This window comes from Anabrus simplex, chromosome 7 (genome assembly GCF_040414725.1).
Source record: "Anabrus simplex isolate iqAnaSimp1 chromosome 7, ASM4041472v1, whole genome shotgun sequence".
In the NCBI taxonomy this organism is placed as follows: domain Eukaryota; kingdom Metazoa; phylum Arthropoda; class Insecta; order Orthoptera; family Tettigoniidae; genus Anabrus; species Anabrus simplex.
This window is the reverse complement of record NC_090271.1, coordinates 70661377-70674601: the sequence shown is the minus strand read 5'-3', so window position 1 is coordinate 70674601 and position 13225 is coordinate 70661377. Positions and strand designations below refer to the sequence as shown.

At 35.2% G+C, this 13225-nt stretch overlaps 1 protein-coding gene across 3 annotated transcripts in view; it reads left to right on the top strand.

Moving 5' to 3' along the window:
• LOC136877256 (uncharacterized) overlaps positions 1–13225 on the top strand; it is a 158786-nt gene that overhangs the window by 34231 nt on the left and 111330 nt on the right. For all 3 annotated transcript variants that reach the window (XM_067151126.1, XM_067151127.1, XM_067151125.1), the window contains exon 3: positions 6767–6975. In XM_067151126.1, the coding sequence (XP_067007227.1) occupies positions 6767–6975 (209 nt within the window). The remainder of the gene's footprint in view (positions 1–6766; positions 6976–13225) is intronic.

Here is a 13225-nt window from a genome sequence, read left to right as displayed (position 1 = left end):
AATTGTTAATACTTGTGTTAAATTAACATGACACCAGCTCTGTGTTAAACCTCTTAACAGCTGTTAAAATTTCAAAATGTCTGCATCTAGAAGACGTAAGCTTGAAGCTATACTGCTGTATGAAATCTATTTATAAACTGAAGAAGGCAAAGGATGACCCATACTAAGAAACAAACACCTTTTTAGAGTTGTCAGGAGAATGTTTTCTACAAAGATAGGTGCCTAATTACCAAAGCCATAATGAACAAGATACTAGAAGAAATTGAAAATAGAGACAGAGCAAGAACCAAGAATTGTGTGATTTATTGAACCAACCCGACGTTATACGAAGAATAAAGACAAGAAGTCTGCAATGGGCAGGACATATAGACAGCTGGTTAAACCTAAACTATACTGGCGAGTTGGTCGTGCGGATAGGGTCGCGCAGCTGTGAGCTTGCATCTGGGAGATAGTGGGTTCGAACCCCACTGTCGGCAGCCCTGAAGATGGTTTTCTGTGGTTTCCCATTTTCACACTAGGCAAATGCTGGGGCTGTGCCTTAAGGCCACGGCCGCTTCCTTCCCACTCCTAGGCCTTTTCTACCCCATCCCCATCGTTGCCGTAAGACCTAACTGTGATATACTAACAATTTGTTGGTTATTTTGATCCACCTTTTCAATACAAATTACAGTTTGTGTTGCTAAGTTGTAATGTTACAACACTAATTTACCGGGACATGTTTCGCTTTTATTCATAAGCATCATCAGCCTATACTATTGCCTCAAGGTTTGTCATTTTTGGGTTGTTGTTGTTACAAATTTCATTACATTGAATGTAAACCTGATTTCAGTGATAACAATATTTAAAACAAGAATAATATACACATTAAAAATTATGACAATATGATTTGAAATGTTGAAATGGATTAACTCTTAATTTAAAACACATTGACGTCCAAAACACAGTTTTTAATTTGGCTAAAAATTGTTTGCAATGTTAAAATAAAATTGATTAAACTATAATTTGGCATTAAAATTTGAGTCATATATTGGGTGTTAATATATAGGAGCCATAGTTTCTGAAGTGCGTTGGTTTCTAGATTACAGTAACATTTCAGTATTGAGAATTATAGTTAAGAATTGTGCTCTCTAAATAATGTTATTTAAAAAGACTGTAATTTTGCATTATGCGTGATTAGTCATGATGATAATCTAGAATTGAAGTCTTGAGTTCGTTGGAAAACGGCTTCTAGATTTGATGAGGCTTGCTGCTGCAGTTTGGCTATTTGATCAGAGGAAGTATTGACAATTTAATTCTTGTTTGTAGCGACCAGACTCTCCGTTGGAAGTTGATTGTTTTGATGTAAGTTATGGTTAAAAGGGGCTTCAATCCAAATTTTGAGTACTGGTATCTGATTATGTTTCTTTCGATTTATGGAATGAAAGAAGCTTCTGGAACAAATGGAAATGAACTTAAGTAATATTGTGTGTTGTGCTTATAATGTGAGTGTTGATGTTGCATTATCACTTACCCCTTTGTCTGCTGCTACAGAATTTTGTGGGCCTTATTGTGTTACTGTGACTATTGTCTGTTGTGGCTCTACTCCTTGTGTTGTATGTATGAAAGAGTTGTTGTGAAGGGCGGGTAGGGGGTTGAGGGGAAGAGATGTTGGGCGGGGCGTTTGCTATTGACGTGCTACGTGGTAGGGAATTCTTATTTGTTGTCGAGGTGGGGGTAGAGGACGATCCTGCAGGCGGGACATTAAGCTTTGGCGTGTTATGTGGAGGGGGACTTTTTTGCATTGCTGAAATGGTTTCAGTTGTGAATGTATTTAGATTAAATATTTTAAAGAATTTGCTTTTTTCTGATTTGAGATTTTGTAATAATGTTGGCAACTGCTCTATTAACGGACTTTTTATTTCGACCGCGTCATTCAAGTTTTTTCCTTTATTGAAGTATTGATCCAAATAAATATATATGTTTTCGAATTCTGTCATTAGCTTCCCCTTTTCGATTCTTTTGATTATTGTAAGGTCTTTATCTATTGAGGTGTAATGATGGCCAGTTTCTTTCATATGATTACTCATTGCGGAGTATTTATTGTGTTTTAAGGCATTAAAGTGTTCCATGTATCTGGTTAGGAAACTGCGTCCAGTTTGGCCATTCTAGAAACCAACGCACTTCAGAAACTATGGCTCCTATATATTAACATCCAATATTTATATTTGACTCAAATTTTAATGCCAAATTATAGTTGAATCAATTTTATTTTAACATTGCAAACAATTTTTAGCCAAATTAAAAACTGTGTTTTGGACGTCAATGTGTTTTAGAATTAAGAGTTAATCCATTTCAACATTTCAAATCATATTGTCATAATTTTTAATGTGTATATTATTCTTGTTTTAAATATTGTTATCACTGAAATCAGATTTACATTCAATGTAATGAAATTTGTAACAACAACCCAAAAATGACAAACCTTGAGGCAATAGTATAGGCTGATGATGCTTATGAATAAAAGCGAAACATGTCCCGGTAAATTAGTGTTGTAACATTACAACTTAGCAACACAAACTGTAATTTGTATTGAAAAGGTGGATCAAAGGTGGACCAACAAATTGTTAGTATATCATAGCATAGTTCAATATGGGTCTAATAATGAGATTAGTTACATGTAATGTGATAGCCAACCAGGCAAAAATTAAGACAAACAGGTATATTAACCTCAAGGTTAAAGTCAGTAAGATTGCTAAAGATATCTGGTTTTTGAAAGAATGTTTAAGGTGCGGTGTAATACCGAAATTCTTAAGGTCTACCCAAAGAAAGAACATATCAAGCTCAAAATCTCTTGACACCCAAAACAGAGTAAACAAAATATGGCTAAAAAACGAATTAAAGTTACTGTACAGAAAAAATCGCTACTAAATTTACAGCTCTACAAAGCACACTTAAGTATATCCCATTTTACATTGCCTTTAGACTGGAGCTCCATTCAACGACATACCATTGAAAAACTCTCAAACATCTTAGACAGGAAGCAAAAAACTCTAGAAAACAAACTAAAACACCTAATAGAAGATCAAAAAAAGTTAACCGTTAATGGAAAAAATGATTCAGTTCCTTTAAAGATAAACAATCCCGCGACAATTAATTTATCAGACACCAATTTTTCTGAAAATGAAATGAACATACTCAACAAAGGAACTAAGTTCAATTGGCCTAACCCGTACAAAATGGAAGAATTAACTATCACAATAGCGGAATCTGAAGCAAATATAGGGAAACTGCCGGCAGAAATACAAAATGACATTAAATATGAAGTAAAAAAGAAACTCCCAAGTTTAGTAAAAGAAATGAAAACTAATTCCGACCAGACTCTCCTAAAACAAATAAAAGATTTAAAGACAAAAATAAAAGATAACGACATTATCGTGACTAAGGCAGATAAAGGCGAAACAATAGTCCTAGTAAATAAGTGACTACATCAAAAAAAACGAAGAATTCTTTTCTAATGAATCTTACACTATAGTAAATAAAGACCCGATCTCTAGAATTCAAAGGAATCTAAAAACAATTCTTAAAAATTCAATTTGTTTATTTAACGAGCAAGAACAACAAAAAATGTTCAACATGAACCCAACATTACCCAAGGCTAAGACACTACCTAAAGTACACAAAAACAATACACCCATTCGACCAATTATAAACAGCAGAAATAGCCCAACATATAAAATATCAAAATTTATACATCAATTCCTCAAAAAGCATTATAAGTTCCAGAGTAACTCCTCAATTAAAAACTCAATTGAATTTTGCGAAAGATTAAAAAACTTCAACTTACAACCCCACCATAGAATGAGCTCGTTTGACATTTCCAATATATATTCAAATATCCCCATTAAAGAAACGATCGAAATTATTAACTTAAACCTTTCCAAATATAGCAACTTAAGTAAGCTAGAAGTAGATGAATTTATTATACTACTTAAATTCGTACTAAATAATAACTATTTCACCTTTAACAATAAAATTTACCACCAATTAAGTTTAGCCTTGGGTGACCCCAGCTCGGGAATATTAGCGGATATTTATATGGATAACATAGAACATAGCATAATTAAACCAAACATAGAAGGAATCTGTCTTTGGCTGAGATTTGTTGATGATACATTTTTAATAACAGACAACCGAAAAAGTAATAGCGAAAAAATCCTTGAATTTTTAAACAACATCGATAGATACGTAAAATTTACCAAAGAAGACGAAGAAAACAACTCATTGAATTATTTAGATGTTACTGTAACACGCTTAAAATCCAAATTTGATTATCAGATATACAGAAAACCAACACACACGCCAATAACAATAAGAAATGACTCACTCCACCCCAAATCCCACAAACAAGCAACCTTTTTCAGTATGGTCTACTGAGCCTACAAAATACCCTTATCACCCGCAAATTTTACAAAAGAAATAAATTTTATAAAAGAACTAGCACTAGCCAATGGATATAAAGCAGACACAGTAAATCGAATCGTCAACAAAGTAAAGCTCAAAATAGCCACAAACCTCACACCGGAAAAGACTAAAAAATCCAAATACGCAACCTTCACTTACACCAGTTCAAAGATTCACCAAATAGCAAACCCACTCAAAAAACGAGATATGCAAATAGCCTTTAAAACATATAACACTAACAAAAACTTATTTTTTAACTATAACACAGTAAATGCCTACAATAACAAATTTCAAGGCTCCGGAATATACAGACTAACATGCGCACAGTGTAAATCTTCATATGTTGGCCAAACTGGACGCAGTTTCCTAACCAGATACATGGAACACTTTAATGCCTTCAAACACAATAAATACTCCGCAATGAGTAATCATATGAAAGAAACTGGCCATCATTACACCTCAATAGATAAAGACCTTACAATAATCAAAAGAATCGAAAAGAGGAAGCTAATGACAGAATTCAAAAACATATATATTTATTTGGATCAATACTTCAATAAAGGAAAAAACTTGAATGACGCGGTCGAAATAAAAAGTCCGTTAATAGAGCAGTTGCCAACATTATTACAAAATCTCAAATCAGAATAAAGCAAATTCTTTAAAATAGTCAATCTAAATACACTCACAACTGAAACCATTTCGGCAACGCAAAAAAGTCCCCCTCCACATAACACGCCAAAGCTTAACGCCCCGCCTGCAGGATCGTCCTCTACCCCCACCTCGACAACAAATAAGAATTACCTACCATGTAGCACGTCAATAGCAAACGCCCCGCCCAACATCTCTTCCCCTCAACCCCTTACCCGCCCTTCACCACAACTCTTTCATACATACAACACAAGGAGTAGAGCCACAACAGACAATAGTCACAGTAACACAATAAGGCCCACAAAATTCTGTAGCAGCAGACAAAGGGGTAAGTGATAATGCAACATCAACACTCACATTATAAGCACAACACACAATATTACTTAAGTTCATTTCCATTTGTTCCAGAAGCTTCTTTCATTCCATAAATCGAAAGAAACATAATCAGATACCAGTACTCAAAATTTGGATTGAAGCCCCTTTTAACCATAACTTACATCAAAACAATCAACTTCCAACGGAGAGTCTGGTCTGTACAAACAAGAATTAAATTGTCAATACTTCCTCTGATCAAATAGCCAAACTGCAGCAGCAAGCCTCATCAAATCTAGAAGCCGTTTTCCAACGAACTCAAGACTTCAATTCTAGATTATCATCATGACTAATCACTCATAATGCAAAATTACAGTCTTTTTAAATAACATTATTTAGAGAGCACAATTCTTAACTATAATTCTCAATACTGAAATGTTACTGTAATCTAGAAACCAACGCACTTCAGAAACTATGGCTCCTATATATTAACACCCAATATATGACTCAAATTTTAATGCCAAATTATAGTTGAATCAATTTTATTTTAACATTGCAAACAATTTTTAGCCAAATTAAAAACTGTGTTTTGGACGTCAATGTGTTTTAGAATTAAGAGTTAATCCATTTCAACATTTCAAATCATATTGTCATAATTTTTAATGTGTGTATTATTCTTGTTTTAAATATTGTTATCACTGAAATCAGATTTACACTCAATGTAATGAAATTTGTAACAACAACAACCCAAAAATGACAAACCTTGAGGCAATAGTATAGGCTGATGATGCTTATGAATAAAAGCGAAACATGTCCCGGTAAATTAGTGTTGTAACATTACAACTTAGCAACACAAACTGTAATTTGTATTGAAAAGGTGGATCAAAATAACCAACAAATTGTTAGTATATCATAGCATAGTTCAATACGGGTCTAATAATGAGATTAGTTACATGTAATAGACCTAACTGTGTCAGTGCGACATTAAAAAAAACCTAAAGTATAAACATAGATTGCAGGAAAATAGGTTGAATCATATTAACATTGTTGGTGCACTTAGGTAAATATATATATTTGTTAATGTGGTAAGTATTGAACCTGAACTATAATTAGTGAGAAATGTTATTCAGGAAAAATTTGTCGATGTTTATTCTTTTGAATTATGAAATATTTGCTGTAAATAATGTCTGTTGCTAATTGTGAAGTACCATCATAAAGGGCTGATTTGCTAAAAACTGTACTTTTTTTCTTTAAGCACAAACACCTAAAAGGATAAGTAGCCTATTTATACCTCAAATGAATTAACTGATGGTGGTTTTTATAAATCCATTATTATTCTATAATTCTATAGTTATTGTTCTTTCAGGAGTGTGGTTGGTCATGCCAGAGCTGTGTTGATCAGAACAATCTCCATCTGCATGTAGAAATTGAGAACCTCAAGCAGCGTCTCTTGGAACGAGAGCACCACATAGCTACCATGGAGACAAACTTCCTGGCAGAAGCTGAGAAGTTTCCAAATGGAGAATATGCTGCCCTCACTGAGGAGTTACTGATGTGGCAGGATAAGTACTCCAGGTAATGTCAAAAGTTCAGGAAGGAGGGCTTGTGTGAGATGAAAAATATTTGCAAGAAAAGCTACTTATGTGGGAAGGAAAGTACAGTATAAAAACAGCTTCAGGAAAGAGTTAATTGTGGAGTAGAAATAGTTCACACCTACTCCTCAAATGTTGCAGATTCTCCCTCGTCCCATACTGAACTGGCATTGTGTTTATCCCATTATGTACACAAGAACCTTGTTTATCCGGATTAAGTGGGATAATCTGGAAAACTAAAAAACAAATACAGTACATGTTATACAACATATTAACATAAGTTGTACAGTAATACCTTTTTCCAGTTGTACAAAAAAAATATAAGAACACTTTTCTTACATTTACAACTCTGTTTTATGCACTAAAATAATGTGCAAGCCTTTTGTTATACATTTGTATAGCGTTTTTGCGCAGCATGATCATGAAGACGTTTTACTAACATCAGTTCTGCCGGTGTGGTTTCAGTCTGGGATTCTAAATAGGCCATCAGTTTGTCCAGCTGCATTGTTGCATCTGCATGAGTCATTGTTTCTTCTGATGGAACGCCGGTTTCATTTTCAAATTCACCAGCACTCTTGCCATTACCTGTCGAGGAACAAGAGGCAATAATTTGTTCATCTGTCGCTATACCGTAGCCTGATTACAGTCATTTTTCAATCAGTCATTTACGTCGTTCACATCTATGTCCGAGCATCCGGGAATGCATGCAAACGTGTCAAGGAACTCACAAGAGTCTACAGTTTCCCGTTCTCAATTCCAGGCGAATGCCGGGATGGTACCCTTGATAGACCGCGGCCGACTTACTTCCAATTGCTGTCCTTAACTATCCTTGGCGGAAAAGACATTCAAGAAGAATAGACTCCGTAAAAGAAATACTGTACAAGTAAAAATAAATGTTTATTATTTTCGGTCCAGATAAACTGGAGATCCGGATTAATGAGGGGCAGATAAACGAGGTTCTTGTGTATTCCTTTTGATATTCTGATCTTTCTCTATATGGCTAGTTTCAACAAAGAGTTGTATATATGATTAAACAGATATGGAATATTGTTCCTGATCTCTAGATGTGAAGTTCACTGTTTTAAGAGTTGTATATCTCATAACAACCAGTACATCTGGAATTGGTGAGGGTTTGTTATGTGTCTACATTTTGGACCTTAACTTTTTTTAAATAGTAATTCTACTCAGTTTGATAAAGTAGGATCATACTTACCATACTTATACTGATATTGGTAATAACAAGGTGACTTAAATTTTTGGTATTGAAGATATTGTTAATTTGCAGTTGTGTGAAATCTCTTTAGGAAAGTTGTGTATTTTAAAATCCATGTTACATTGATACCATTCCTTTGAAAATATACTATTGTCTAGGTTTTGTTGCAGTTCAGATAGATGAGTGATTTATCTAAGATGATTAGTTATTTGCAACAGTAGTAGTAGTAATAATAATAATAATAATAATAATATATTAGTATAATTTTACCCTCTAACTACCTTTTTTGGCTTTTGGAGATGCAGAAGTGGCATTTTGTCCCACAGGAATTCTTTCACATGCCACTAAATCTACAGACACATGGCTAACGTATTTGAGCCCCTTCAAACACCATCGGACTAAGGGGTCATTACACCAGTGCTCTATTCTCTGAGTTAGTCTAGTTACATATTTCAATCCAACTGTCGGCAGTCCTGAAGATGTTTTTCTGTGGGTTCCCATTTTCACACCTTACCTAAGGCCATGGCTGCTTCCTTCCCACTCCCATTTCCTATCCCATCATCGCCATAAGACTTATCTGTGTTGGTGCAACATAAAGGAACGTATAAAAAGAAAAAAAATACTTATTTCAATTTTTTTTCACTTATTCTCTAACTTGAAAAAAAAAAAAGTGAATTTCTGGAAACAATGAGAGGATGTTCTTGAAGAAGGTACCATACTTAACAAACCTATTTTGCTGTAGCAGGTGTAGTTTACATATTCTGACCCGAGTTCCTCCAAGAAACTGATGATGCAAAGAATGTGCTGTGATAAAATTCACTGAGACAGTGTATTTGCGATTTGTACATGACGCCTCCTATATTAAATAGTGAAGGGCTTTTAATTCTTTGGAAACATTTGCTTGGCAGTGACTGGATTGCTTTGAATCTACTTGACAATGTGCTCTCTATCGGTGAATGTCAACTTAACTTTTGAAACTTAAAAATGCCATATGAGGATAGTTTCTCATGAAGCTGTTGTTATTGTAGGACAGAGTAGCTGAAAATATGACTACTCTTGAGACTTGACACCAACATCAGGTAAATTAACAGTTTGCTCGAAACTATAGATAAAACCATGCATCACATGTAAACTTTGTTGCTGAAGGACTACATGAACATTACTGTAAGAACTGCCGGAACTATAACTAGCATCACCCCTTATCTGGTACATTCAATTTTATTACAGGGTCCACCCATGACAGTTACACCTGATTTCTTTCCTGTTTAGGGACAGAATCCATGTGGGATGATAAACCAATCTGTCCCAAATTGGTGCAATGATTTCATTGGTGAATAGATTAAACACTTATATAATTATTTTTGTACATCATCTATTTAATTTCAGGGATTTTTTGTTTGCTACTCTTGATTCCAGCTCTCGTACAAATGACAGACTATTTGGTTTATTTTAAAGCGGTGCTTTTGAACACAGGACTTCATAATATAGTAAAGTTTTACCACTAGAACAGCTGACATGGAAAAGTGATTGAAAATTCATCTTACGTTAAAATCTTCAAAAAAATAAACTGTAGACTTTTCTGATATATCACCAGCATTTCTCCGGCTCGCCAAAATCCATTTCTCCCCAGTTTTAGCGTCTTTGGAACATTTATAAACAATTTGTTTGGGATGGTATGCGATGTGCTATTGCACATCGGAACTCTACACCATTTATAACTTTCCTGCCTCACTGTCTGCGCAGGATTCATTTTAAGTCTAAAGTATACCACTCAGATTATTATCCAATGTATAGACCTCGAATTTAACTATATCAGACACTAACATAAAGTAGAATACGCGAAGTATATCCTCCTCCTAACAGCACACTACGTGTTATTTCGTCTGCTAATTCAGTCAACCTGTGCAATGATGTCAGACCAATGAGATCGCGTACTTGTGTCACGTGACAGTGTCATACATTGATTTAGATTTTTATCATGTTTGGAGTTATTATTTGTACATTCTGATCACATTTTTGAATTCTGCATGAAATTTTGAATCAGATTAGCATATTTTTAATTAAAACCCCGGATCATGCATGTTCCCTATTCACTTCTATATATAAAATAAAAAAAATTAAAAAAATAGTCGTGAAACTTTCACCGAATCGCATCCTTAGTGTAACAATCATACTTGTCCACTAACTCTGTTTTATTCCGATGTTTTTCGATGAAACGATTGTTCCTACAGTTGGCTGATTCCAGAAAACAGTCCATTGAAGTAGGAAAAAGTAAAGTTTAAAATAAAACTTAACAATTTGTTTTTATGATAGATAAATCATATTTTCTTAATTTTATGATATGTATTAATTTATTGATGTCTTTCAGTTTTTAATTGTTTGCTTAATTGAACCTTTATGTAGGGGCTAAATTCATTTGATATTTCTCAATAGTTGTAGGAATTCCTGTTTGTTATGATGAAAAGTTATGAAAATAATTATAGTAAATGTTAATTCTAATGCTCATTCTCTTTGCAGTAAAGTACTTATTTACATTATTAACAGTTTATATAAGATGTAATAAAGCGACGAATTTATTGCTGCATGGAAAAGGTATAAATGTTTCTGTGGACGAAAAGTGCATGGCTCAGTTTGAATAAAACTCTTTAGTATGCAAAGCCAATACTGCACATCCTTTCAAGCTGCTATATCATTCGTTTAAAATTTCAGGTGGATTCATACGAAGCTGATAGTAAAGTATGTCGCGTGTTTACGACGTTCTTGGGAGCAAGCGACCAGGAAGTTCCCTGCTGCTGCAACACGCTACTCACAGGATTTGGTTTCTGAGTCACACTTAGGCCGCGTGCACACCGAGCGCGCTTCGCATAGTGTGTCGCGTGTTGCTCAACGCTAAGCGTCACGCTAAGCATAACCAGTGCTTTGTTCCTAAGCTAGGTGTTCACACTGTCCGCGCTTTGCTGCGCTGAACGCCTACCTTACAGCTAAGCGAAGCGCCAGACAACGCGCAGTGTTGGTTAATTGCTTAGCGTTACCTAGCTGGTTCTGAAGCTATGGAAAAAGAAATTATTCATGCAGTGTTTCAAAGAGAAGAAATATGGAACCCAACACACAAAAACTATAAAAATGTAACTGTTTTGCAAAATAAGTGGACTTAAGTATCTACAACAGTTTTATCGCATTCCTACAGTAATTAATGGTTATGAATTTCATGTTTTTGGTCCGTATTGAACTGAGAATAATATATAAGTAATAATAATAACAACGTAAACGATTCCACCTTTTCAATACTAAAATATATTCACAAAATATAAAAGTGATCTTTGCTCCAATACGGCTGATGATGACGCCTAGATGGGTCGAAACTAGTACCGTGTAATTTATAATTTTGTGAATATATTTTAGTATTGAAAAGGTGGAAACGTTTACGTTGTTATTATTATTACTTATATATTATTCCTACAGTAAACACATACAGTAATATTACTTCTACCGTCACACTTCACTGGGCTTAACATTGTGACCGGATGAAATTGCATAGCCTATGGATTTTAGTGTCAGAAGTGTCCGAGGAGAAGTTCGGCTTGCCAGGTGGAGGTCTTTTGAATTGATGCCAGTAGGTGACCTGCGTCGTGATGAGGATGAAATGATTATGAATACACAAATACAACCCAGCCCCCGTGCCAATGGAATTTACTAATTATGATACAATTCCCGACTCTGCCGGGAATCGAACCCGGGACTCCTGTGACCAAATGCCAGTACAGTAACCATTTAGCCATGTAGCCGGACACTTTGTGACAAAGTGCATAGAATCTCTCAAACTCTGTCATATCGGCTTATAATTTTGCCAATGGAGGGTGGTAACGTGAAGAATATCACTCTGCAGGCTAGTAGTGGGCTTGGAAGTAAATATTTCTGTTTATGAATTATATTTGTCACACATTTACTCCACCTTTGTTACGATGAAAAATTGTGTATGCTAATTGCAACAATATTGCAAAATACTATTTATAATTATTATATAAAGAGCGTAATTTAGCCGGAAATTTAATTTCCACATGTTTGCTGCCCGGTGCTCCTAGACAATTTGGAAAATTGAATTTTTCTCAATACTTCTCTGCTACTTGTCGCCACATTTCAGTTGCAGGGTTTAGAAGGTCAAAAGTATTTTTTGTCACTCTTAAGTAATCATGAAATTTATCGCGATAAAATCTTGCATCTCCGTACAAACGATGGAATTCTCCGAAAGTAATTCATTCTTCATTAATTTCATGAACCCACTTTCGATTCTTCTTTCTAATTTTCAACTGTTTCTAGTGTACTTGGACAACGGCATTAGTTTATGAGCACCCTAAAACGCTTTGCGCTAAACTAAGCTGAGAACACGGCGTAGGGTTTTCGGTGTGAACAGCAAGCACGCCTTGCGCTATGCATAGCATATCACGCTACACGCGAGACACTATGCGAAGCGCGCTCGGTGTGCACGCAGCCTTACTTGTGAAGGGCGTATATTAGAATAGCAATCGGTGTTCACACAGGTGATATTTAATAGTGCTGCTTACTCACAAGGAATGTTGTAAACGGTATAGCGAGAAGAAAGATAACACCTGCCCAGTTACATGTACGCCGCCAACAGGTACGAGAATCTGTGAAGAAACACAGAGCTCCGAAAAACTTCAGGGCTTATCAACAGTTGCTTCCTGTTCTACAAGTCCAACAACACAACCATGAACATCAATTGCAGAATCGAGTACGCCAACGTCTGGTTATAAATGCAAACAGACATCGGGGAAAGCTGTAAAGCGTTTGGAGGACGCAGTAGAAACAGCAAGTTGTTTCTGCGCTGAGTGTAAAATTTGGTTTAAGTTCATCTACCTCCGGCAAGCGCAGGAAGTCTTCTTCCAAATCAAGAAGTTTGTATAATTCTCAATCCGGATAATATCAGTTGGGCATCTCCTTGAGCAAGAGATTTTATCTTCATAAAGGACAGTCTGGACAAAAACAGAAATGATTCATGTGC